At 42.2% G+C, this 23,290-nt stretch overlaps 1 protein-coding gene across 1 annotated transcript in view; it reads left to right on the forward strand.

The window, feature by feature from the left end:
- The first annotated feature begins 1,003 nt into the window (after window positions 1-1,003).
- LOC140598958 (uncharacterized) overlaps window positions 1,004-23,290 on the forward strand; it is a 56,433-nt gene continuing 34,146 nt past the window's right edge. The window contains exon 1 of the mRNA XM_072757416.1: window positions 1,004-4,680. Within this exon, the coding sequence (XP_072613517.1) occupies window positions 1,954-4,680 (2,727 nt within the window). The 5' untranslated portion in view covers window positions 1,004-1,953. The remainder of the gene's footprint in view (window positions 4,681-23,290) is intronic.

Raw genomic sequence — 23,290 nt, forward strand, 5'->3', positions numbered from 1 at the left:
GTCATTGCGAAGTAAGAAGGACAGAGGTGGAGAATGACTAGGAAGGGGCAGGGGCTTTTCTTTGAGAAATGGAAATACTCTAGGTTTTTATGATAGTAGTTACATGGGTGTCCACATTTGTCAAAATACATAGGTCCATCTATTTTAACCAGATGCATATAAATTTATATCTCAACAAGTTGATTAAGAGATGTGTAAGACAGGGGTACCTGAGTGGCTCAGTTGGTTTGGCATCTGACTCTTGATTTCAGCTCAGGTCATGATCTCAGGGTTGTGGTATTGAGCCCCGGGTCAGGTCTGTGCTTAGCAGGCAGTCTGCTTGGGATTCTCTCCCTCTCCTTCTGCCCCTCCGTCTGTTCACTCTCTCTCTCTCTCTCTCTCCCTCTCTCAAATAAATATTTTTTTTTAAAAAAAGAAATGTGTAATGTCAAAAGGAAAATTTGCAAATACTTAAACAATTCTCCATTTTTCTTCCTATTCTCAAAGCTGTCTTAGGCATTTATAATATCATGAAATGTGTTTAAAATTCAATAATTCTTTTTTTTTAAATTACTCCAGCAAACCTAACTCAGAAAACATTTCTAAGTGTAAGAGTCTTGACTTTAATCCAGTTGGTTATGTAAGAATAAACAACACAAAGCAAACATATATTAATTGGATATTTACTGCTGCAAACATTAGGCAGAGATGTGCTTTTCACCATGACTCACACAACATATTTATTCTTAAACTGCACATGCTCATTTGTCCTATTCTGATTTTTTAATAGAATTGCTTTAACTGTGTGCTACATTTTCTCCGTACTGTTTGGGTTTGGCTTCATCGCTTGTTTTCTGTGTTAATAAAAAGTAGCTCTTCATACTTACCTCTCCTTTCCTAGGCACACATGGGGAACTAATAAGATGTTTCTGAACCTTCCTCCTTCTGACAAAGGCTGGTGCAATGTAAACATGAGTGCAATGTCCTGAGGCCTTGTCTGACTCCTTTCTTCTTGCCCTTGCAGACTCCAGAGCCAGGTGTACACCTGCCAGGTGAAGACAAAAATTGAAGATAAGCAGCTCCCCACTTCTCCTGCAGAACCAGAGAAACAGGCATGGAACCAGGAAACAGACCACAGTGACTTTGAGACACTGTCCCACCAGAGTGAAAGTCATTCAGACACAAAAACTGACCCCTTTGAAAGTGCTTCCGACAGAGTCCCTGCCTGGTGACCTCACAGGGGGAATCTGCCTTCCTCTAAGTGGTACCCCTGTGGACAGAGAAGGACACTGGCGATGCCCTGACATCCCAGCACCCAGACCTCCTCAGGAGCGGCATTCAACCGGTGTCCCCGGGCTTGACCCAAAGGAGAAACTAGACTTGTCCCTTGACTTCAAGGAAGAGTCCTACAGAAGTGGGTTCCAAGACTTTGCTGTAGAACCTGGAGAAGAGAAGACAGAACACCTCCAGGACAATGGTGTTCCCAGCCTAGAGCAAGAGTCTTGGCTGGCAGGGTCTCCTCACCACACAGCGAACTGCTCACAGGGTACCACAGGCAGCTACAGTCTCCAGCCAGCAAAGGTGGTGACTGCACAGGACCTTAGGGGATTCTCTATCTTCTCTCTTCAGAAATCCAGGTCTGAAAGTTGTCTGGGCATCCCAGTGGCCTGGCCCTTCCTTCACTGGTGCTGTGAACTGGGCCAGAGCTGGCCATATATCCACACCTGGGCCAGGGGACCAGGGCTGCCTTACAGAGGTCCACTACATAGCACAGCCCCTCTGGGAGCCAGGACAAAGAAGGGAAGTACTCTAGGTCCTGAGAACACAGGCTTGCTCTGCCCCCAGCCCTGCTCCGATGCCCCTTGCCAGCTTCCTTTAGGGACATCTTGCCTCCCACATGCCAAGCTTCACCATAGTGCCCCAGAAAATATTAATGACAAGGACAGGACATCCCCAGAGTACTGCTGTCAGCACATGGGGACACTGACCAGGGCCCGTTCCCTAGCAGAGTTTCCTGTAGGTTACCCTGAGGATCCTCCTACGCAGAACTTTGTGAAATTTGGGACTCATCTGAAGGAAGGAACCAAATCAGAACAAGATCCAAGAGCGCAAAACCCTCTTCACCCTGTTCCCACCCAACTGCCTCCTTTGCCTTCTGCTTACTTACAGGATCAGTATAAGCTCAGGGCTCCGAGCTGGACGAAGGCCTTTCAGGACACACCTTGTGAGTATCTCTGCTTGGAAAACCAGTTGGGACAGGATTTTAGATGCTGCCCAGTCTCTTCATGCCTTCCTGCAAAGTCTGTGAGCCTTAGCACAGAGGAAGCACCGGCGCCCACAGAGTGCAAGTCGGAACACAGACCCGAAAGCCTGCAACAGGAGCCCCGGGGCACTGGCCCTGCACCAAACGTTGCTGATGTGAGTGACAGACAAAAGCACCTTCAGGACACTTCTGTTGAAGCAGGAAACCAAACCAGTAGTTACAGATCAAAGTCCATTCTCAGTGAGAAAAGAAAGCACCTGTCAGGGCCAAGGTCCCACTTCATTCCAGCAACAGCAGGTTGCAGGTGTGGAACAGACTGGATGGGTTGCTGCAAAGTGGGTAACTGTTCAGTTGCTCCAGAGACCACCCTGATAGCAAGTGCCACAGACACTTCGAAGGAAGTGGAAGACGCGATGGTACTAGACTCCAACTGCACCAAAAGTGCCTTACCAGAGTTTTCAGAAACGACAGCAGCCACTGTGCCTCATTGCAGCGGTGGGGATGAGTGTGAGCAGGGGCTGGAGGCTGGTGTGCAGCCCCCTTCTGAGGGCCTGAAGCTAGAGCCCACAGCAGGCAGGCCTAGGGGCGGGTGTACGCTCCTCATTATAACTGTTGAGCAGAAAGGCCCGCAGGCCACCAGGACGAGAGCGGGTCCTCTTTCAGAAACACAGCCTGAGTTTCTGGAGAAAAGACCACGATCTCCTCGTAGTGCTGAAGTGACACCCTCTGAATCTTCCGGGTCTGGGAAACCACAGACCTGTGGCAGTGAGTGCAAGCTGTCTGCATGCAGCGGCCTAGGACGTGACCATGGGAGTCTTTGGCAGAGGGCCCAGGCCACAGAACTTACGCCAGGTCTGCTGCCCTCGGCTGCCCCCCAGGAGAGGCCCTTGGGCAAAGAGACTTTTCCCCAGGAGCTGGCCCAGGGCAGTCTGAGCACAGGGGATACTGCAGAAGAGAACCTGCCTGGGGCAAGCCAGACTCCTGGCACTAAGGCAGACAGGGAAGAAGCTGCTGGTGTGCCTGGCCCCTATCCTGAAGGTATACACGGGGACCAGGGCCTTCATCACACTGGGAGCCAAAGGGCACAGAGCCCCAAGGCCGGGAGAGGGGTTGGGGGAGCAGAGGACCCAGAGAAGGAATGTGGCACCCCGGCCTCTGCCCCCGCCCAAGCTCTCCCACCACCAGGCCCATCCTTCTGCCCCTGCAAGACTTCGCAGGAGCCTGGGAAGCGCCTGACATTTCCTAAGGTGACTTCCCTCAGAAAAAGCAAGCCTACGGTTACCAAGGGCCCAGGAAGGGACGCCGGTGCACAGGGACCCAGCACCCCTGCCCCAACCACAGGTTCTTCGGGCCTCCGGGAGCTGGCCGTGGACAGTCCTGACCCTACGGCCTGCTGGCAGAATGCAGCTGGCTGGGACGTACCTCCTACACACCGAGTGGGTACAGGCGCCTCTCAGAAGGTCTTCCTCCAGGGAGCAGGGCTGAGAGAAGGGGACAATGTGGAGACGCCAGGGGACCTTGGTAGCAGAACACTGTCCTCAGAAAGCTGTGATGCCAAGAGACTCAAAACTCCAGAGAAAAGGTTCAGAGCACGGTTGGCCTTAGCTCATAAGACCTTTGCAAACTTTTTTGAGTCAAGGGTTTTAGAAAAAGAGAATACTGATGACTGTTCTCTAGGTTTTGTCAAGGGCCGGAAGGAGAAGAGTAGGCCATGGCAGAGTTCCTGGTGTGCATTTCTGAAAAGCAAAGATGCAGAAGGCACAAAAAGGCCCTTAGTTAGTCTGGTTCCAGGACAGGAAATCTTGAATCCATTCAGACCTTCTCCACCAGGGCCCAACAGTCACTGTGAGGAACAGGTACAAGACCAGGAAGGCTGTGTTTTTGGAGATCACTGGTCACTTCCACATCTCCCCACACCTTTGACATCCAGCAGTTTGGTCTCTCCACATAACAGGAGAAAAAGTGAGCCAAACATCAAATGCACAAGCCCCCGGGAAAGTGGTAGGTACCTAACTTCAGGTATCTTTCCTGAAAAGTCCTGGCTGATGTCTCCCACCAGCCCTCATACCCAGCAGGCTGGGATCAGCTGCACCCTTCCCTCTAGGTCTGCCTGTTGCTTGGCATGTGGAAGCCAAGGCACGCCCTGCAAACCCATGAGTCCCAAGCCCCGGAGCCCCAGGCCTGGTGTTCATCGGGCTGATCTCCAGTACTCAGGCAGGAGCAGTGCTGTGTCCATGGTTTCTCTTGGAAGCTCCACTGATGTGGTTAACAACTCAGAGGCTTCCGAAAGGCCCAAGACCCTCAAGACCCGAGCAAGCCTCCTACTTTCTCTGCAGACACTAGACCAAGATGACCAGAAGGAAGAGAGCAGGAAAACATGCTGGAATCACCATGGCCTGAGCATCGCACCCTCACTCAGGGACCTTCCTGGGAGTGAGGTGAGTTACCTGTGGCTCACACCAACCTGTTTATTTACTTCTAAATACGAGAGGCGGGAACCACATGGGAAATTTTCCTAAGTGAGGGGAGAGGTGAAGCAGGAAGGCCAATTTGCCTTCCGTGGAGAGAGACTGTACCATCTAACACTCCTAGAGCGTCCCGACTCTGGTCAATACAGTGTATGACCAACTTCTGGGGATTTGCTAAACGAGTAGGAATCGACATTTCACTATAATTTTTTGTCTTTTTTTTTCCCCTTGCTATTTGAATCCCCTTTTCTGTCAACTGCCTATTCATAGTCTTTGCCCATCTTCTATCAGGTGGTCGATGCAGGCTTTTTCGTGTCACCTGCGCCCTTCCCCACGGCGAAACTTTTAAAAAAGAAATCTCCCTATTTTGTCTTCTACTCTTTTTAATCTTTTTATTTTTTAAATTTAGGTCTGATACAGTTGAACTTATTTCAGTAAAGAGATCGTTGTTGGTGCTTCTGAATTTGTAAAATAAAATGGTCTCTCTCCCAAAGCAACGGCATCTACCCAGAACAGGGTAACGTGGTGCTGGGTCAGGCACAGGACAGGGTATACACGCTTGAGTTTTCTCATGAGTCACTGCCCTGAGAAGGACGTAGCTTTCTTGAAATTCCAGAAAGAAAACCCTTGGGAGTGTGAAGGAAAACCTGTCTATGTGCTGCCCAACCCTGCATCTGTGTGCCCTTTACCCCTTCGCTTCTTTAGACAAATGGTATGTGGTGTCTCACCTGTGCTGAGCACTGTGTTGACGTGCAAGGACCTCAAGTTCCGTGCGAGTCGCCAGGCAGAGCCAGCCAGTGCAGGCCTGGCTGCCCCTGCTTCCTGCTGAGCCCCTCCCTGAGGGAGCCCTCTTCCAGCGGCCAGTCGCGCTGCTCTGCGTCTGTGCCCTCCCTCCTCTGCATGGCAGCCATCCAGGGACTCCTGTGGGTCTCCCACGCACTTCCCTCGCGTTCATGTATCTGCTGCTCTTTTGTTTTCCTGCTGACAGTGGTCACCTACTTCATGCCTGGCCCTTTCTTGGGCACCTTCCAGATGCTTGCCTGAGGCCTACCACAGCCGCTCCTTCCTTATACTACACCTGGAGGAGGGGGAAGACCTAGTGTGCTTGCACATCAGAACATGTAGGAAGACAAGAAAGTAGCATAAGTAGATAAGTGAACACAGTTCACAGGATTGGGAAGGGGAGAAAAACTTGGAGATTTGCTCTCTCGCGGAAGCCCAGAGCAGTCACAGGACGTGGAACTCAGCCTGGAGATATGAAGGCTCCGTCCTGTGGCTGCTGGGGGGAAAGCAGGCAGTGATGGAAGCAGCAAGGAATTCCGGGGGCCTTCCCATTTCTTCCTCCCACAGCCAGTTAAGGAGCAAGGGTTCTTGTATTCTAATACCCTAAGACAGCCACTTTTGATATTTTGTTAAATTTTCTGCCAGATTCTCTTCTATAAGAGTTTTATACATTTATCATGTTTGTGGTAATGCCATCTATAGAGGCTTAGGCTTTAATTTTCTATGATTTTGCATCCCACATTTTTTCTTTAAAGCTCTCTTAATGAATGGACAAAGAAGCTGTGGTCTATGTATACCACGGAATATTCCTCAGCCATTAGGAACGACAAATACCCACCATTTGCTTCGATGTGGATGGAACTGGAGGGTATTATGCTGAGTGAAATGAGTCAGTCGGAGAAGGACAAACATTATATGGTCTCATTCATTTGGGGAATATAAAAAATAGTGAAAGAGAATAAAGGGGAAAGGAGAGAAAGTGAGTGGGAAATACCAGAAAGGGAGACAGAACATGAGAGACTCCTAACTCTGGGAAACGAACTAGGGGTGGTGGAAGGGGGTGGGGGGGTATGACTGGGTGACAGGCACTGAGGGGGGCACTTGACGGAATGAGCACTGGGTGTTATTCTATATGTTGGCAAATTGAACACCAATAAAAAATAAATTTATTTTAAAAAATAAAAAAAAATAAAGCTCTCTTGAGAAATTCAGAGCATACAGAAAAGCCTAATGCACAATGTACAGATAACATGTAAAACAAAAACCAAGTAACCTCCACCCATTAAGAAACCCCACCCTACCCTGGCTCCCATCCCTTCCTGCTCAGTGCACCATCCCTTCTCTCTGACACTAACCCTGCCAACCTTTACGGTGTCCGTTGTAGCCTTCATTGTCATTTCCTCTACATCTAAAGACGCTGAGCACCCTTCATATGCTTTCTGCCAATTTGGATATCCTGTTTGGGGACATGTCTGACCTGTTTTGTTGCCCATTTGTCTGTAAGGTTGCCTTTTTCTTGCTGATGGTGTATATTCTGGATACAACCCCATTATTGATTAAATGTGCCAAAAATATCATTTCCCACTCCATGGCTTCTATTTTTTCTTCTGCAATGGTATCTTTTGATGAACGGAAGTCCTTAATTTTAATGTTTTCAAGTATATCCTCACTTTCTATACTCCAAACTCAGATGAGTAGAATCCCTTAAATAACTTTTTAAAACAGATTTTATGTATTTACTCATGAGACACACACAGAGAGAGGCAGAGACATAGGCAGAGGGAGAAGTTGGTTTCCTGTGGGGAGCCTGATGTGAGACTCAATCCCAGGACCCCAGGATCACACCCTGAGCCAAAGGCAAATGCTCAACCACTGAGCCACATGGATGCCCCTCCCCTAAATAACTCTTAACAAAGATTTCTGATCTTTTTTTTTTTTTTTTTTTTACATTTAGATTTCTGAGATGCCTAAAACTGGCTTTTGTGTTCTATTGGTTGGTTTTTCCATCCTGTGCCAGTTCAGTGTCTCATCACCATAGCTGTATAGGAAGCTGCTGTCCAGCTGAGCAAACCCTCCCACCTGGTTCTTCTTCAATATGATAAACACTTACTGAGTGCCAGTTATGTACCAGGCAATATTCTAGATGTTGTGGATACAATGTGAAAGAATATGTAAAGATTTCTGTCTTCAAAGGAGGATCAAGTACGGCGGGAGTAAATAAATAATTGAGCAAATAGGATTATTTAAGATGTTGAAGAGACTGTAAAAAAAATGAAAATGTAGGTAAAAAATTAATGGGATAGAGAGTTGGGGGTTGTAAGGGTGGGGCTCTCTTAGCTTACAAGTTTGAAGTCTAAGGATTTGAGCCAAGCCTTGGGTGATGAGAAGCCAGAAAAGGAGGCCTTTCAGGCCCAGCCCAACATTTCAGCAATGTTGAAGACTCCTGTCACCTACAGACTGCCATAAAATTAAACCCTCCACAATGTCACCTCATACTTGGGACAGCACAGCAGGTTTGTGTGATGGAAAAACAAGAGGAGGCAGTCTTTGGGCATGAAAGGTGCCATTTACATGTAAACATTTCTTCTTTTTGAAATTCAGGTTTAGGGACAAAGAATCTATGATTCCAGGCAAGCAAGCTCAGCAGCTTATCTATAATCTAATTTGTGCACACATGGGTTTGTGCTCCTAGCTAAGGGGGCTTAAGAGGAAGACCAAGATCAAGAGAGACTAAGATGAGAAAGATCTGGAGGTGGGTGAGAGAAATGGGGAAAAGCTAGAAGTTTCAAACACCTGTGCATGCCTGATTCCCACTTTGTTGCTTCCTAACCCTGAATCTTGTTATAAGACCTCACTGGGACTCTCGTTTCCTTATCTGCAAGGGTCAGACAAGGTGATCTCTTAGGCCTCCACTAGGTAGAATATCAACTTCATGAATGAATGCTGGATAGTTTTCTTGACCTTCCCCCATTCTGACTTTGAAAGCAAGGATCCAAGGTACTGCTTCTACTTAGAGATTTTAAATGAGGTGGAGTGGAGGGAATACATTATGAATATTCTCAAACTTTTCTGATGCGAATGTAAAACAGTACAGCCACTCTGGAAAAAAGGTCTGACAATTTCCAATTAGACAAAACCCGGGTTTACCATATGACCCAGCAATTGTCTTTATATGTGTTTATGTCCTTATGGAAATGAAAATATTCTTCAATGTAAATCCAAGCAATAGACTACAGTGACTTTTTTGTGTGTTTGTTTCCTGTAGTTAATAATTATTGAATTTTTCATATGTGTGATTTTCTATAAATCTATCCTTAAATCTGGCTGTAAGATCACTTATAAACTATTTTCCAAATATTCAAACATACCAGCATTCTATCAAGTCTCTCCTTTCTCCTAGAAACCTTCCTTCCAGAGTGAGGCCTCTGAACTCCTGCTATAATTTGGATTAGTTGTCCCCACTAATTCCACATAGTTTTCTTAAACTCTGATTTCCTGTTTCTTGGATCCTGGGTCTTCCTTACTCCTTTATTGTGTGCAAGAACATCCCTCACTCACTTCCTAAGAAAAGGCATGTAGGAGGAATTGTTTTTTAGTTTTTGCATGTCTAAAAAGAAATACCCTTTTATTTTCATACTTGATGGATAGTTGGGCTTTGTATAGAATTCTAGGTTGAAATAACCCTTCTAAAAGGTGAAGGCATCACAACACTATGTTCTAATGTCAAATGCTGCTGGCAAGAAGGGTGATAATGTTGTTCTAACCAGTCCTGCCTAGCTTGGTTCATTTGTTTTTTCTTTAGAAACTTTTATGATTCTCTTTTATTCCTGGTGTTATGAAATTTCCTAGTGAAATTCTGGATGTGAGTTTCTTTTCGTTCATTGCATTAAACATTCAGTGTATCCTTTAAATCTAGAGTCTCTTCACCTTCAGTACTGGGAAAAAATATGTTGTTGTTGTTGTTTTTAAGATTTCATCCATTTACTCATGAGAGACATAGAGAGAGAGGCAGGCAGAGACGTAGGCAGAGGGAGAAGCAGGCTCCATACAGGGGGCCCGATGTGGGACTTGATCCCGGGACTGTGGGATCATGCCCTGAGCCGAAGGCAGACGCCCAACCGCTGAGCCACCCAGGCATCCCAAAATATGTATAAAATTAATATCAAATTAATAAATTTGATAATTTCCTTCTCTTCTTTTCCCCCTGGAATTCCTGTTAGAGATTGTGACTCCTTGACAAGGCTTTAATATTCTTAACATTTCTATGTTTCATTTCTATATCTTGTTTATTTTGGGGGGAGGAGAGATTTTCTCAAATATATTTCCAATCTTCCTATTGAATATTTTCAATGTTCTCTAATTTTATTTTGTAATAAAAATGGCTTTCTTCTGGTTATATGAACTCATTATAAAGAATATGTGCTCATTATAAAGAATTCCAACAGCACATGAAAATATAGAGAACATAATTTTCTGTAATCCTACCACTTTGTGGTAATCAGCCTAATATTTTGGTGACCATTCCTTTATTCTTCATTTTATACAAACACATCGAAACAAAGCCACACCTATAATTTGACACAAACAGGATATCACTCTTGCTGTTTTTAATAAAGATGCTACCATTATCCCTCTTCCCACCTCAGCAACACCTGATTGTAGTCCCCCATTAGCCCATGCCTACAGCCTAGTGAATCATATTCTGTATTTTCTCCATACTCTTATAATCATATAAAAATAGATATATGTATATATGTGTTCCTACCTATACAAACACCTTTTCCTGTATCTTACACTTATCCCTTAACAACACTCATGGAAATATGTACACATTGTAATTGTAAGTAATGGCTGCATAATATTCCATGCTGTGAAGGTGCCAAAATTTGCTCCTTTTTTCACCCATAGATAGCCACACACTTTTCCTGTTCCTGGAACCTGCAAATATTCCTTTAGTAAATGTGATTTTATATATAACCCTATAGATTAATAGAGAATCTTGAATGGAATTGTCAAAAATCATAAACATTTGTATATTTTAATAGATTCCAGATGCTTCTAAAAAGGTTATAATATTTCCTATAGTTATCCACATCTCTATCAGTAGTGAACGTTAAAATCTTATAATTCTTGTTTTATTTCAATATTGTTGCTATTGTTTTAAAACTTTATTTTAAAATTTTTCTGTTAGCACATATTTAATTAGAGTTGCTTTTTCTTGTTCTTTCTGGCTCTTTTTTAAACATTTCATTTTAAAATAATTATAGATTCACAGGAAGTTGAAAAACAATATAGAGAGATCCAGTCTATGCTTCCTTCATCCAGTTCCCCAAATGTAACATCTTTTTTTAAAGATTATCTATCTATCTATCTATCTATCTATCTATCTATCTATTTATTTATTTACTTGTTTATTTATTTATTTGAGAAAGAACACTTGTGCATGGGGTGGGGAGGGGCAAAGGGAAAGGAAGAAGCAGACTCCCTGATGAGCTGGGAGCCTAATGGGGGGCCTGATCCCAGGACACTGGGATCATGACCTGAGCCAAAGGCAGGTGCTTAACCGACTGAGCCAACCAGGTGCCCCCAAATGTAACATCTTATATAAATATAGAACAATATCAAAGCCAGCAACTGACATGGGTAGAATGGGTGTATGACTCTATGTCATTTTATCACACATGTGGATTTATATGACTACCACCATGAGCCCGATAGACACTATTCCATTACCTTCATGCTACACTCCTTTACAGTCACACCCTTTCTCCTCTTCCCTGACTACTTGCAATCATGAATCTGATCTCCATCTCTATGATTTTGTCATTTCAAAAATCTTACCTTTTGAGAATGGCTTTTTTTCATTCAGCATAAATCCACTGATTTTTATTAAGCTGTTGTGCGTATCCATAGTTCATTCCTTTTCATTGCTGAATACTATTCCATGGTGTGGCTTTACTGTTTTTCTCCTTAACCAGTTACCTACTGAAGGACATTTGGGTTGTGTCCAGTTTTGGGTCTATTGCAAGTAAAGCTTCTATAACCATTCATGAACAGGTCTGGGGTGGATAAAAGTTTTCATTCCTCTGGGATAAATGCCCATCAGTGTGGGTGCTGAGTTGTATAGTTAAGTATATTTTCAGTCTTTTTTTTAAGATTTATTTATTTATTTATTTATTTATTTATTTATTTATTTATGATAGACGTAGAGAGAGAGAGGCAGAGACACAGGCAGAGGGAGAAGCAGGCTCCATGCTGGGAGCCCGATGCGGGACTCATCCGGGGACTGCAGGATCGCACCCTGGGCCAAGGGCAGGCACCAAACCACTGAGCAACCCAGGGATCCCCATATTTTCAGTTTTTTAAGAAACTGCCAAATCTTCCAGAGTGGCTATCCCATTTTACATTTCCACCATCAAACTATAGGAGATCTGGTTCTTTGCATCCTTGCCAACATTTGGAATTTTGATATTTTTCATTTTATGTGTACTAACCATCATGTGGTAATATCTCATTGTGACTGTGATTTTACCTTTCCCTAAGGGCTAGTGAGTTGAACATTTCTCATGTGCCTATTTGCTGTCTTAGCTCAGGCTGCTGTAACAGAATATCACAGACTGGGTAGCTTAAAAAACAACAGAAAATGTATTTCTCACAGTTCTGGAGGCTGAGGAATCCAGATCAAGGTGCTAGCAGGTTTGGCGTCCAGTGAGAGCCCGCTTCCTAGATGGTTATCCTCTCACTGTAATGTCACAAGCAGAAGGAACAAGGAGCTCTGTGTGGCCTCTTTGATAAGGGCACTTATCCCATCCAAGAGGGATCTGTTCTCATGGACTAATCACCTCCAAAGGGCCCCACCTTCCCTGGGAGTTAGAATTTCAACATATGAATTTTTTGAGGACAAACCTTCAACCTATAGCATTTGTCATGCATATATATCTTCTTCAGTGAAATGTCTCTTCATGGCTTTCTCATTCTCTAATTGAATGTTACTTTTTACAGTGGTGTATTGAGAGGGTTTTTTAAAAATAAGATATACTTGACATAACACCGCATTAGTCTAAGGTGCATAATGTGTTGGTTTGATGGAATTATATATTGCAATTTGATTACCACCGTTAGCTAACACCTCTATCATGTCACATAATTCTCATTTCTTTTTTGTAATGAGAACATTCAAGATCTCGCCTCTTAGCAACTTTGAAGTTTATAACACAGTATTTTTTATTGCCCTCACTATTCTGTGCATTAGATCTCCAGGATTATTCATCTACCAGGTACAAGTTTGTACACCTTAACCACATCAGCCAGTTCTACTCCTTAGCCCCTGGTAACCACTGTTCTACCTCCTGACTCTATGAGTTCAGATTTTTTAGGTTCCACATATGAGTGATACCATACAGTAGTTGTCCTTCTTTAACTTATCCCACTTCACACTATGCCCCTAAGTTCCATTCGTGTTGTCACAAAGGGCAGGATGTTATTCTTTCCCATGGCTGAATAATATTCCATTATCTATATATGCCACATCTTCTTAATCCATTCATCCACTGATGGACACTTAGGTTGTTCCCATATCTTGACTACTGTGAATAATGCTGCAATACTTGCATGGCAGTGCAAATATCTCTCCAATATCCTATTTCCATTTCCTTTGGATATATACCCAAAAGTGGGACTGTTGGATAATACGGTATTTCTATGTTGAATTTTCTGAGGAACCTCCATACTGTTTTCTTTAGCACCAATTTACTTTCCCACCAACAGTGCTCAGTGTTCCCTTTTCTCTACATCCTCACTAACACTTGTTATCTCTTATCCTCTTGATGATAGCCATTCTAACACTGATATCTCATTGTTTGGATTTGCATTTCCCTGAGCATCATTTCATGTACTTGTTAGCCACTTGTATGTTCTCTTTGAAAAATGTGCTCTTTCGATTCTTCTGCCCATTTTTAAAAATTGGATTGTTTGGTTATTCTTTTATTGAGTTGTATGAGTTCTTTATATATTTTGGATTTTAACTCCTTATCCAATATATGGTTTGTAAATATTCTCTCCCATTTTGTAGGTTGTCTTATTATTAGTTTTTTCTTTGGCTGTGCAAAGACTTTTTAGTTTGATGTGGTCTCACTTGTTGACATCTGCTTTTATTGCTTGTGTTTTTGGTGTCATATTCAAAAGATTGTTGCTAGGACTAATGCCAAGGAGGCTCTCTCTCTTCCTTATGTTTTCTTCTAGGAGTTTTACTCTATCAGGATTTCTGTTTATATGTTTAATCCATTTCAAGTTAATTTATGAGTGCTGTAAGATGGGGTCCAATTTCCTTTTTCTCCATGTGGCTGTCCAGTTTTCCAACACCATTTATTAAAAAGACTATCCTTTCCTAAGTGGATGTTCTTGGCCACCTTGTCAAATAGCAGTGCGGGGCTATTTCTGAACTCTCTATTCTGTTACATTTGTCTGTGTGTCTATTTTTGTGCCAGCACCTTACTATTTTAATTACTATGACTTTATAGTATAATTTGAAATCAGGAAGTGTGATCCTTCTAACTTTGTTCTTTCTCAGGATAGTTTATGCTATTGGGGTGTTCTGTGGTTCAATTCAAATTTTAGAATTGTTTTTTCTGTTTCTGTGAAGAATGCCATTGGAATTTTGAAAGGGATTGTATTGAATCTGTAGGTGGTTTTGAGTAGTATGGACACCTTAGTAATATTAACTATTCCTATCCATGAGCAGGGACTGTCTTTCCATTTCTTTGTGTCTTCTTGCCTACAGATTGGGCTGGCTTTCTACATATGCTCACTAGCTACTTTTTCCATCCTTTTTATTTCAGCCTACTTACCTACATTATTATATTTGAAATGAGTTTCAAATATAATGAGCCAGCATATACTTGGTTGTATATTTAACCCACTTTGCCTTTCTCTGTTTTTAGTTGGTCTTTTAACCATGTACCATTGACAGTTTAAATTAAGTCTTAAGGCTTAAATCTGCATTTTTATTTTTATTTTTTTTCTATTTCTTTTTGTTGTTTCTGTGTTCTTTTTCCTTCAGTCCTGTGGGTTGCTTAAATATTTCTGAGAATTCCATTTTTATGTATCCATAGCATATTTGAATCTCGTTTTATAATTTTTAGTGGTTGTCTAGATATTACGTTGTTTATACAATACAGTATACAAGATTGTATATACAAGCTTACCAAGGTTGATTCATATGGACACTTTATCAGTTTAAAAAGAGTGTAGAAACCTTACTTCCTTTTCCTCCTCTGTTTATAATATAATTATCTTAAATATTTATCTAAATACATTGAGAATCACATCAGGTAATGTTATAATTTTTGTTCCAAACATCGAAACATAATTTAGAAATCTCAAGAGAAGAAGGAATGTCTGTTTTCTTACCCATACTTTTACCTTTACATTGCTCTTTTTCTTTACCTACTTTTATCATCTGTTTCAGTACTTTAATCATTTTTTATTGAAGTATAGTTGATATACAATATTATATTATTTTCAGGTGGACAACATAGTGATTTGGCGAATACATACATTATGAAATTCTCACCACAATAAGTGTAGTTACCATCTGTCACCTTAAAAAATTGTTACAATATTATGGATTATATACCCTACACTGTGCTTTTTATCCACAGGATTTATTTATTTTATAACTGGAAGTTTTTACCTCTTAATCCCCTGCACCTATTTCATCCATTGCCTCACCGTTCTCTTCTTTGGCAACCACCAGTTCTCTGTATTTATGAGTCTGTTACTAGTTTCTGTTTATTTGCTCATTTGTTTTGTTTCTTAAATGTTATAAATACATGTGATATTATACGACATTTGTCTTTTTTATTGGAGTTCAATTTGCCAAAATATAGCATGACACCCAGTGCTTATCCTGTCAAGTCCTCCCCTCAGTGCCCATTATCAGGTCACCCCAACCCCCCGCCCACCTACGTTTCCATTACCCCTTGTTTGTTTCCCAGAGTTAGGAGTCTCTCATGTTCTGTTATCCTGATATTTCACTCATTTTTTCTCCTTTCCCCTTTATTCCCTTTCACTATTTTTTATATTCTCAAATGAATGAGACCATATAATGTTTATCCTTCTCCGATTGACTGATTTCACTCAGCATAGTACCCTCCAGTTCCATCCACATCGAAGCAAATGGTGAGTATTTGTCATTTCTAATGGCTGAGGAATATTCCATTGTATACATAGACCACATCTTCTTTATCCATCATCTTTCAATGGACACTTTATGAGTGTTGAACCAGCCTTGCATCCCAGGGATAAATCCCACTTGTTCAAGGTGAATAATCTTCTTAATGTACTGTTGGATCCTATTGGCTAGTATCTTGGTGAGAATTTTTGCATCCATGTTCATCAGGGATATTGGTCTCTAATTCTCCTTTTTGGTGGGGTCTTTGTCTGGGTTTGGAATTAAGGTGATGCTGGCCTCACAGAACGAGTTTGGAAGTACTCCATCTCTTTCTGTCCTTCGGAACAGCTTTAGTAGAATAGATATTGTTTCTTCTGTAAACATTTGATAGAATTCCCCTGGGAAGCCATCTGGCCTGCACTTTTGTGTCTTGGGAGATTTGTGATGACTGCTTCAACTTCCTCCCTGGTTATTGACCTGTTCAGGTTTTCTATTTCTTCCTGTTCCAGTTTTGGTAATTTGTGGTTTTCCAGAAATGCGTCCATTTCTTCTATATTGCCTAATTAATTGGCATATAGCTGCTCATAATAAGTTTTAAAAATTGTTTGTATTTCCTTGGTATTGGTGGTGATCTCTCCTTTTTCATTTGTGATTTTATTGAGTCTTTTCTCCTTTGTTTTTAGTAAGGCTGGCTAATGGTTTATCTATCTTATTAATTCTTTCAAAGAACCAACTCTTGGTTTTGTTGATCTGTTCCACAGTTCTTCTGGTCTCGATTTCATTGAGTTCTCCTCGAATCTTTATTAACTCTCTTCTTCTGCTGGGTGTAGGTTTTATATGCTCGTCTTTCTCCAGTTCCTTTAGGGGAAAGGTTAGCTTTTGTATTTGAGTTCTTTCCAGTTTTTTTAGGGATGTTTGTATTACGATGTATTTCCCTCTCGGGACTGCTTTTGCTGTATTCCAAAGATTTTGAACAGTTGTCTCTTCATTCTCATTAGTTTCCATGAATCTTTGTAAGTCTTCTCTAATTTCCTGGTTGACCCTTTCATCTTTTAGCGGGATTCTCTTTAACCTCCAGGTGTTTGAATTTCTTCCAAATTTCTTCTTGTGATTGAGTTCTAGTTTGAAAGCATTATGGTTGGAAAATATGCAGGGGACAATCCCAATCTTTTGGTATCGGTTGACCCAGTATATGGTCTATTCTGGAGAAAGTTCCATGTGCACTTGAGAATAATGTGTATTCAGTTGCATTTTGATGCAAAGTTCTGTAAATATCTGTGAACTCCAGCTGGTCCAGTGTATCATTTAAAGCTCTTGTGTCTTTGGAGATGTTGTGCTTAGAAGATCTGTCATTTACAGAATGTGCCGTGTTAAAGTTTCCCAGTATTAGTGTATTATTACTTAAGTATGTCTTAACTTTGGTTATTAGTTGATTGACACACTTGGCAGCTCCCACATTAGGTGTATAAATATTCATGATTGTTAGGTCCCCTTGTTTGATAGATCCTTTAAGTATGATATAGTGTCCCTCTGCATCTCTTACTACAGTCTTTGGGATAAACTTTAATTTATCTGATATGAGGAGTGGTACCCCAGCTTTCTTTCGAGGACCATTTGAATGGTAAGTGGTTCTTCAACTTTTCATTTTCAGGTTGTAGGTGTCCTTAGGTCTCAAATGAGTCTCTTGTAGACAGAAAATAGATGGGTCTTGCTTTTTATCCAGTCTGAAACCCTGCGTCTTTTGATGGGATCATTAAGCCCATTCAGGTTCAGAGTTACTATTGAAAGATATGAAGTTAGTGTCATCATGATACCTATTCAGTCCCTGTTTTTGTGGAGTGTTTCTTTGGACTTCCTCTTTCTTTTACAGAGTCCCCCTTAATATTTCTTGCAGAGCTGGTTTGGTGGTCACATATTCTTTCAGTTTCTGCCTATCTTGGAAGTTCTTTATCTCTCCTTCTATTCTGAATGAGAGCTTTGCCGGATAAAGTATTCTTGGCTGCCTGTTCTTCTCCTTTAGGACCCTGAATATATCCTGCCAGCCCTTTCTGGCCTGCCAGGTCTCTGTGGAGAGGTCTGCTGTTAATCTAATATTTCTCCCCATAAAGTTTAGGGAACTCTTGTGTCTTGCTGCTTTAAGGATCTTATCTTAATCTTTGGAATTCACAAGTTTCACTATGAAATGTCAAGGTGTTGAATGGTTTTTATTGATTTTAGGGGGGATCTCTCTATCTCCTGGATCTGAATGCCTGTTTCCCTCCTCAAATTAGGGAAGTTCTCAGCTATGATTTGTTCAAATACATGTTCTGGTCCTCTGTCTCTTTCGGCGCCCTCTGGAACCCCAATTAAATGTAGATTTTTCCTTCTGAGGCTGTCATTTTTTCCCCTTAGCCTTTCTTCATGATCTTTTAGTTGTTTTTCTCTTTTTTCCTCAACTTCCTTCCTTGCCACCAACTTGTCTTCTATGTCACTCACTCTTTCTTTGTTAAGCCCTCCAGTTTGGATTGCATCTCATTTAATTGATTTTTTAATTTCGGCCAGATTAGATCTAAATTCTGCAGTCATAAAGTCTCTTGAATCCTTTATGCTTTTTACCAGAGCTACCAGTAGCTTTATAACTGTGCTTCTGAATTGGCTTTCTGACATCGAATTGTAATCCAAATTTTGTAACTCTGTGGGAGAGAGGACTGCTTTTCTGATTCTTTCTTTTGTGGTCAGTTCTTCCTTCTAGTCATGTTGCTCAGTACAGAGTGGCTAAAAACAAGTTGTACCAGAAAAAGGAATGAAAAAAAGAGAGAAAAGGGGGATACAAACAAAGAAGAAAAAACAAAAAGAAAACAAACAAACAAAAACAAAACAAGGAGGGGCTTCCTCTGGTTCTATATACTGTAAATCCCTCGACTCCCCCTGGAGCTTTCCAGTGCTGCTCGGTCCAGAACTTGCTCTTCCCCTGTCCTTCCAACTGGTCTTCAGGGGCAGGGGCCTGCTGTGCTGATTCTCAGGTGTGTGGACCTGGAAATGCACAGGAGCTGTCCCTCCCCCTGTCAGGTGCACGGTTCAGTGGGAGCTGTTTATCCTGAGAGGCCCCTGCTTCCCTGTGGCCCCGCTCAGTCCCAGGCACAAGGTGACACAGGGAGGAACAACAAGACTGGCAGCAGCCAGCTGTCCAGCCCTGGAGTCAGCTCCCACAGTAACACCCGCAGCTCCCAGTCCGCAGGGGCCTGGAGGCTCCAGGGCGGGGCCGCTGATCTGCTCAGCTCGGGGCAGGAGCGTCCTCGCTGTCCTGGGCCCTCCTGGCCTCTGCCTGTCCCGGGGGAGGCCGGATCCTGGGCTCTGTCCCCAACAGCCTGGGCTCCAGGGCCTGCAACACTGGAATCGTGCTCCTGGCGCCACGCAGCTCCCTCCACGTGGAGCCGCCCCTGAGCTCCTCCAAGGCCCCGCTGGGCACCCTCCCCAGCCCTCCAGCGGTGTGAGGCGCGCTCTCCCCGGGGCGCATCTCCTCTGTTAATGACCCCGGGGACCTGAGGGCTCCACTGCCCCTCCTGGGATCCTGCCTGAGTTCCGTGCAAGCGTCTTTCCGTCTGAGAATATAGGTAAAGTTCCTGCTTCTCTGGGAGTGGGCTCTCCTGTTCTGGAGGCCCTCACCACCTGGCCTCAGCCCAGCTCCTTGGGGCCCCTCCCTCACTGCTTTTTAAATTTATTTACTTTTCCGTCTCCCTACCTTGATAGAAGCATGAACTCTTCTCACTGTAGCGTTCCAGCTGGTCTCTCTTTAAATCTCAGGCCAAATTCGTAGGTTTTCAGGATGATTTGAAAGTTATCCAGGTAAGTTGGTGGGGACAGGTAGGTGACTTGGGGACCCTACTCTTCTGCCGTCTTGCCCCCCTCCCCCAGACATTTTTGTCTGACTTATTTAATTTGCTGTAACCATCCATGTTGTCACAAATGGCAAGATTTCATTCTTTATTAAGATTGAGTAATATTCTGTCATGTATATATATATATACATCTTCTTTAACATTCATCTGTGTATGATACTTGGGCTGCTTCCATATCTTGGCTGTTGTAAATAATACCGCAGTAAATACAGGAGTGCATGTATATTTTCAAATTAGTGGCTTCATTTTCTTCTGGTAAATACTCAGAAGTAGAATTCCTGGATCATATGGTAGTTCTGTTTTTTTGAGGAAACTCCATACCGTTTTCCACAGTGGCTGCACCAATTTACATTCCCACCAACAGTGCACGAGGGTTTCCCTTCCTCTACATCTTTATCAACACTACTTTCTTGTCTTTTTGGCAATAGCCATTCTGACATCTGTGGCTTTGATTTGTATATCCCTGATGATTAATGATGTTGAGCATCTTTTCATGTGTCTGTTGGCCATGGTTCATGTGTCTGTTGGATGTCTTTAGAAAAATGTCTGTTGGGGTCCTCTGCCCATTTTTAAATTGGATTATTTGTTGTGTGTGTGTGTGTGTGTGTGTGTGTGTGTGTGTGTGTGTTGAGTTGCATGAGTTCTTTATATATTTTGGATATTAGCCCCTTATCATTTGCAAATATATTCTCCTATTCAGTGGATTGCCTTTCTGTTTTGTTGTTTCCTTTGCTGTGCAAAAGCTGTTAGTTTGATGTAGTCCCAATTGTTGATTTTTGCTTCTGCTGCCCTTGCCTGAGAATAAAGATCCAGAAAAATATTACTAAGGCCAATATCCAAGAGTTTACTGCCCATTTTTGGTTTTAGGAATTTCAGGTCTGACATTTAGACCTTTAATCCATTTTGAGTTTATGTGTTTGGTGTAAGAAAGTGGTTCAGTTTTATTCTTTCACATATAGCTGTCCCATTTTCCCAGCACCATTTTTTGAAGAAACTGCCTTTTCCCCATTTGTGTATTCTTGCCGCCTATGTCATAGACTAATTGTGTAAGTGTAGGTTTATTTCTAGGCTCTCTGCTCTGTTCCATGGATCTATGTGTCTGTTTCTGTGCCAGTACCATCCTGTCTTGACTACTATAGCTTTGTAGTATATCTTGAAATCTCCAGCTTTGTTCTTCTTTCTCAGGATTGCTTTGACTTATTTGGTATCCTTTGTGGTTCCACACAAATTTTAAAATCATTTGTTGTAGTTCTGCGAAATATATTAGCATTCTGACAGAGATTACATTAAATCTGTAGACTGATTTGGGCAGAATGGATATTTTGACAAGATTAATTCTTATTATCCATAAATATGGGATATCTTTCTACTTACTTTTGTCATTTTTAGTTTCTTTCATCAGTGTCTTCTAGTTTTTAGAGTACAGGTATTTTACCTCCTTGGTTAAATTTATTAGTAGGTATCTTATTCTTTTTGATGTAATTGTAAATGGAAGTATTCTCTTAATTTCTCCTTCTGCCAATTCATTATTTGTATAGAAATGCAACAGTGATCTGCTAATTAATTCTGTGTCCTGTGACTTTACTGAATTCATTTATTAGTTTTAATACTTTTTTGGTCAATTTGTTATGGTTGTCTATATATAGTATCATTTTGTCTGCAAATTGTGACAGTTTTACTTTTTCTTCCTTACTAATTTGAATGCCTTTTGTATATTTTTTTCTTGCCTGATTGTTGCATTCCTTAATCATTTTTAAGGGGATATCTAGCAAAAAAAATTCTGTTTTCTTTTTCTTGAGAATGTCTTGATTTTTCCTTCATTCATGAAGAATATTTTCACTGCATATAGATTCTTCATTAACGATTGTTTTCTTAAAAAATGACATTTAAAAAATGTTGTACCTTTTCTATCTGGCCTCCATGGTTTCTTTTTTTTTTAAATTTATTTATGATAGTCACAGAGAGATAGAGAGAGAGGCAGAGACACAGGCAGAGGGAGAAGCAGGCTCCATGCACCGGGAGCCCGATGTGGGATTCGATCCCGGGTCTCCAGGATCGCGCCCTGGGCCAAAGGCAGGCGCCAAACCGCTGCACCACCCAGGGATCCCACCTCCATGGTTTCTGATGATGTCATTTAAATTGCTTTTTCTTAAAAGGAAGTTGTCTTTTCTATCTTACTGCTTTCTGCCTTGCTTGTGCTGGCTGATGAAATGTCTTACATTAAACAGAGACATTTGGAGAGCATCTTGTTCATTCGTGGATAACAAGGTTATTTACAAGGATGCAAACTGAATAAACCAAATCTGTACAGCCCAAAACTACAGAGAATTACAGATTGGTACTAGAAATTCCTTCAAATAAAAATTTTAAGATTCTCCAAAATAAAAATGAAAAAATCAGAGAATAAGTTTAATGCTGAGTAGCATGTTTATAAGTGAAATACTGAGGTGGGATCTGAAAACAAGTCATTCCAGAGACATACGACTCTGTTACCACCACAGCCACCTCAGCACTGTCTACTTATTAATAAAGAAAATAATATTGGCTACCATATATTGCTGTAATGTGTATGTGACAGGCATTATGCTGAGTGTTGTGTATATACTATCTCATTTACTTCCAATAACATATCTGAGAGGTATTAGTATTTCTGTTTTACAGATGGAGAAATAGAGAGGAAGTTGAGGAAACTTGCCCAAAGTCACACTGCTGCCAAGTGCTACAGCCAGGATCCAAATTCAGATTGTCTAACCCCATACACTGCTCCCTGACCCTCCACCCAGGGACACACAAGGAGCACAGAACAGCCTGATCTGCCTAGCTCCCTCTTATTTGCCTATCTGTCTTGCACAGTGATTCTCAAACTAACCTTGCAAAATAACCCCTAGAGGGCATTATAAACAGATAGCTGGCCCCACTCTCAGAATTTCTAATTCAGAAAGTCTTGATGGGGTTGAAAATATGGATTTCTAGTAGGTTCCCAAGGGTATGAGTTACCCATTGTTGCATAACCAGCCTGACTTAGCTGCGTGCCTTTGGCTCAGAGCCTTTCATAAGGCTGTAGTCAATGTTTTGGCAATGGCCACACTCATCTCAAGGCTGGACTGCAGGATGTCTTGCTTCCACACTTTCTCTGTGACAGGTCACAGATACCTGCTGGCTGTTGACTGGAGACATCAGTTTCCTGCCACATTAGCCTTCCATAGCACTGCTCACAGTATGTCCTTTGGCTTCCTGCAGAGCAAGGGATCCATGAGAGGTCCCCCAAAATGGAAACCACAGCCTTTCTATAACCGAATCTCAGAAGTGCCATCCCATCCCTTCTGCCATATTCCGTTCATTAGAAGTGAGTCACTAAGTCCAGCCCACTCCCAAGAAGAGAGATTCAGGGGCACTTGGGTGGCTCAGTCAGTTAAGCATCTGCCTTCCACTTGGGTCATGATCCCACGATCCTGGGATGGAGCCCCACACTGGGCTTTTTGCTCAGTGGAGATCCTGCTTCTTTCTCTCCCTCACTGTTTCCCCTGTTTGTGCTCATTCTCTCTCGCTCACTCCCTGTCAAATAAATAAATAAAATCCTTTAAAAGAGAGAGATAAAGAGGATCAGACAAGGTGGCCTGTACCAACAAGGTGAGGCCTTTGGGCATTAATTTAGAGGCTACTCACCACACTGGGTGCTGCTGCTGGTCTGGAGCCACACTTTGCAAACTACTGCTCTAAATAATGGCTTCAAAACAAGACTATTTTT

The sequence above is a fragment of the Vulpes vulpes genome, chromosome 5, assembly GCF_048418805.1.
Source record: "Vulpes vulpes isolate BD-2025 chromosome 5, VulVul3, whole genome shotgun sequence".
NCBI classification, from domain to species: domain Eukaryota; kingdom Metazoa; phylum Chordata; class Mammalia; order Carnivora; family Canidae; genus Vulpes; species Vulpes vulpes.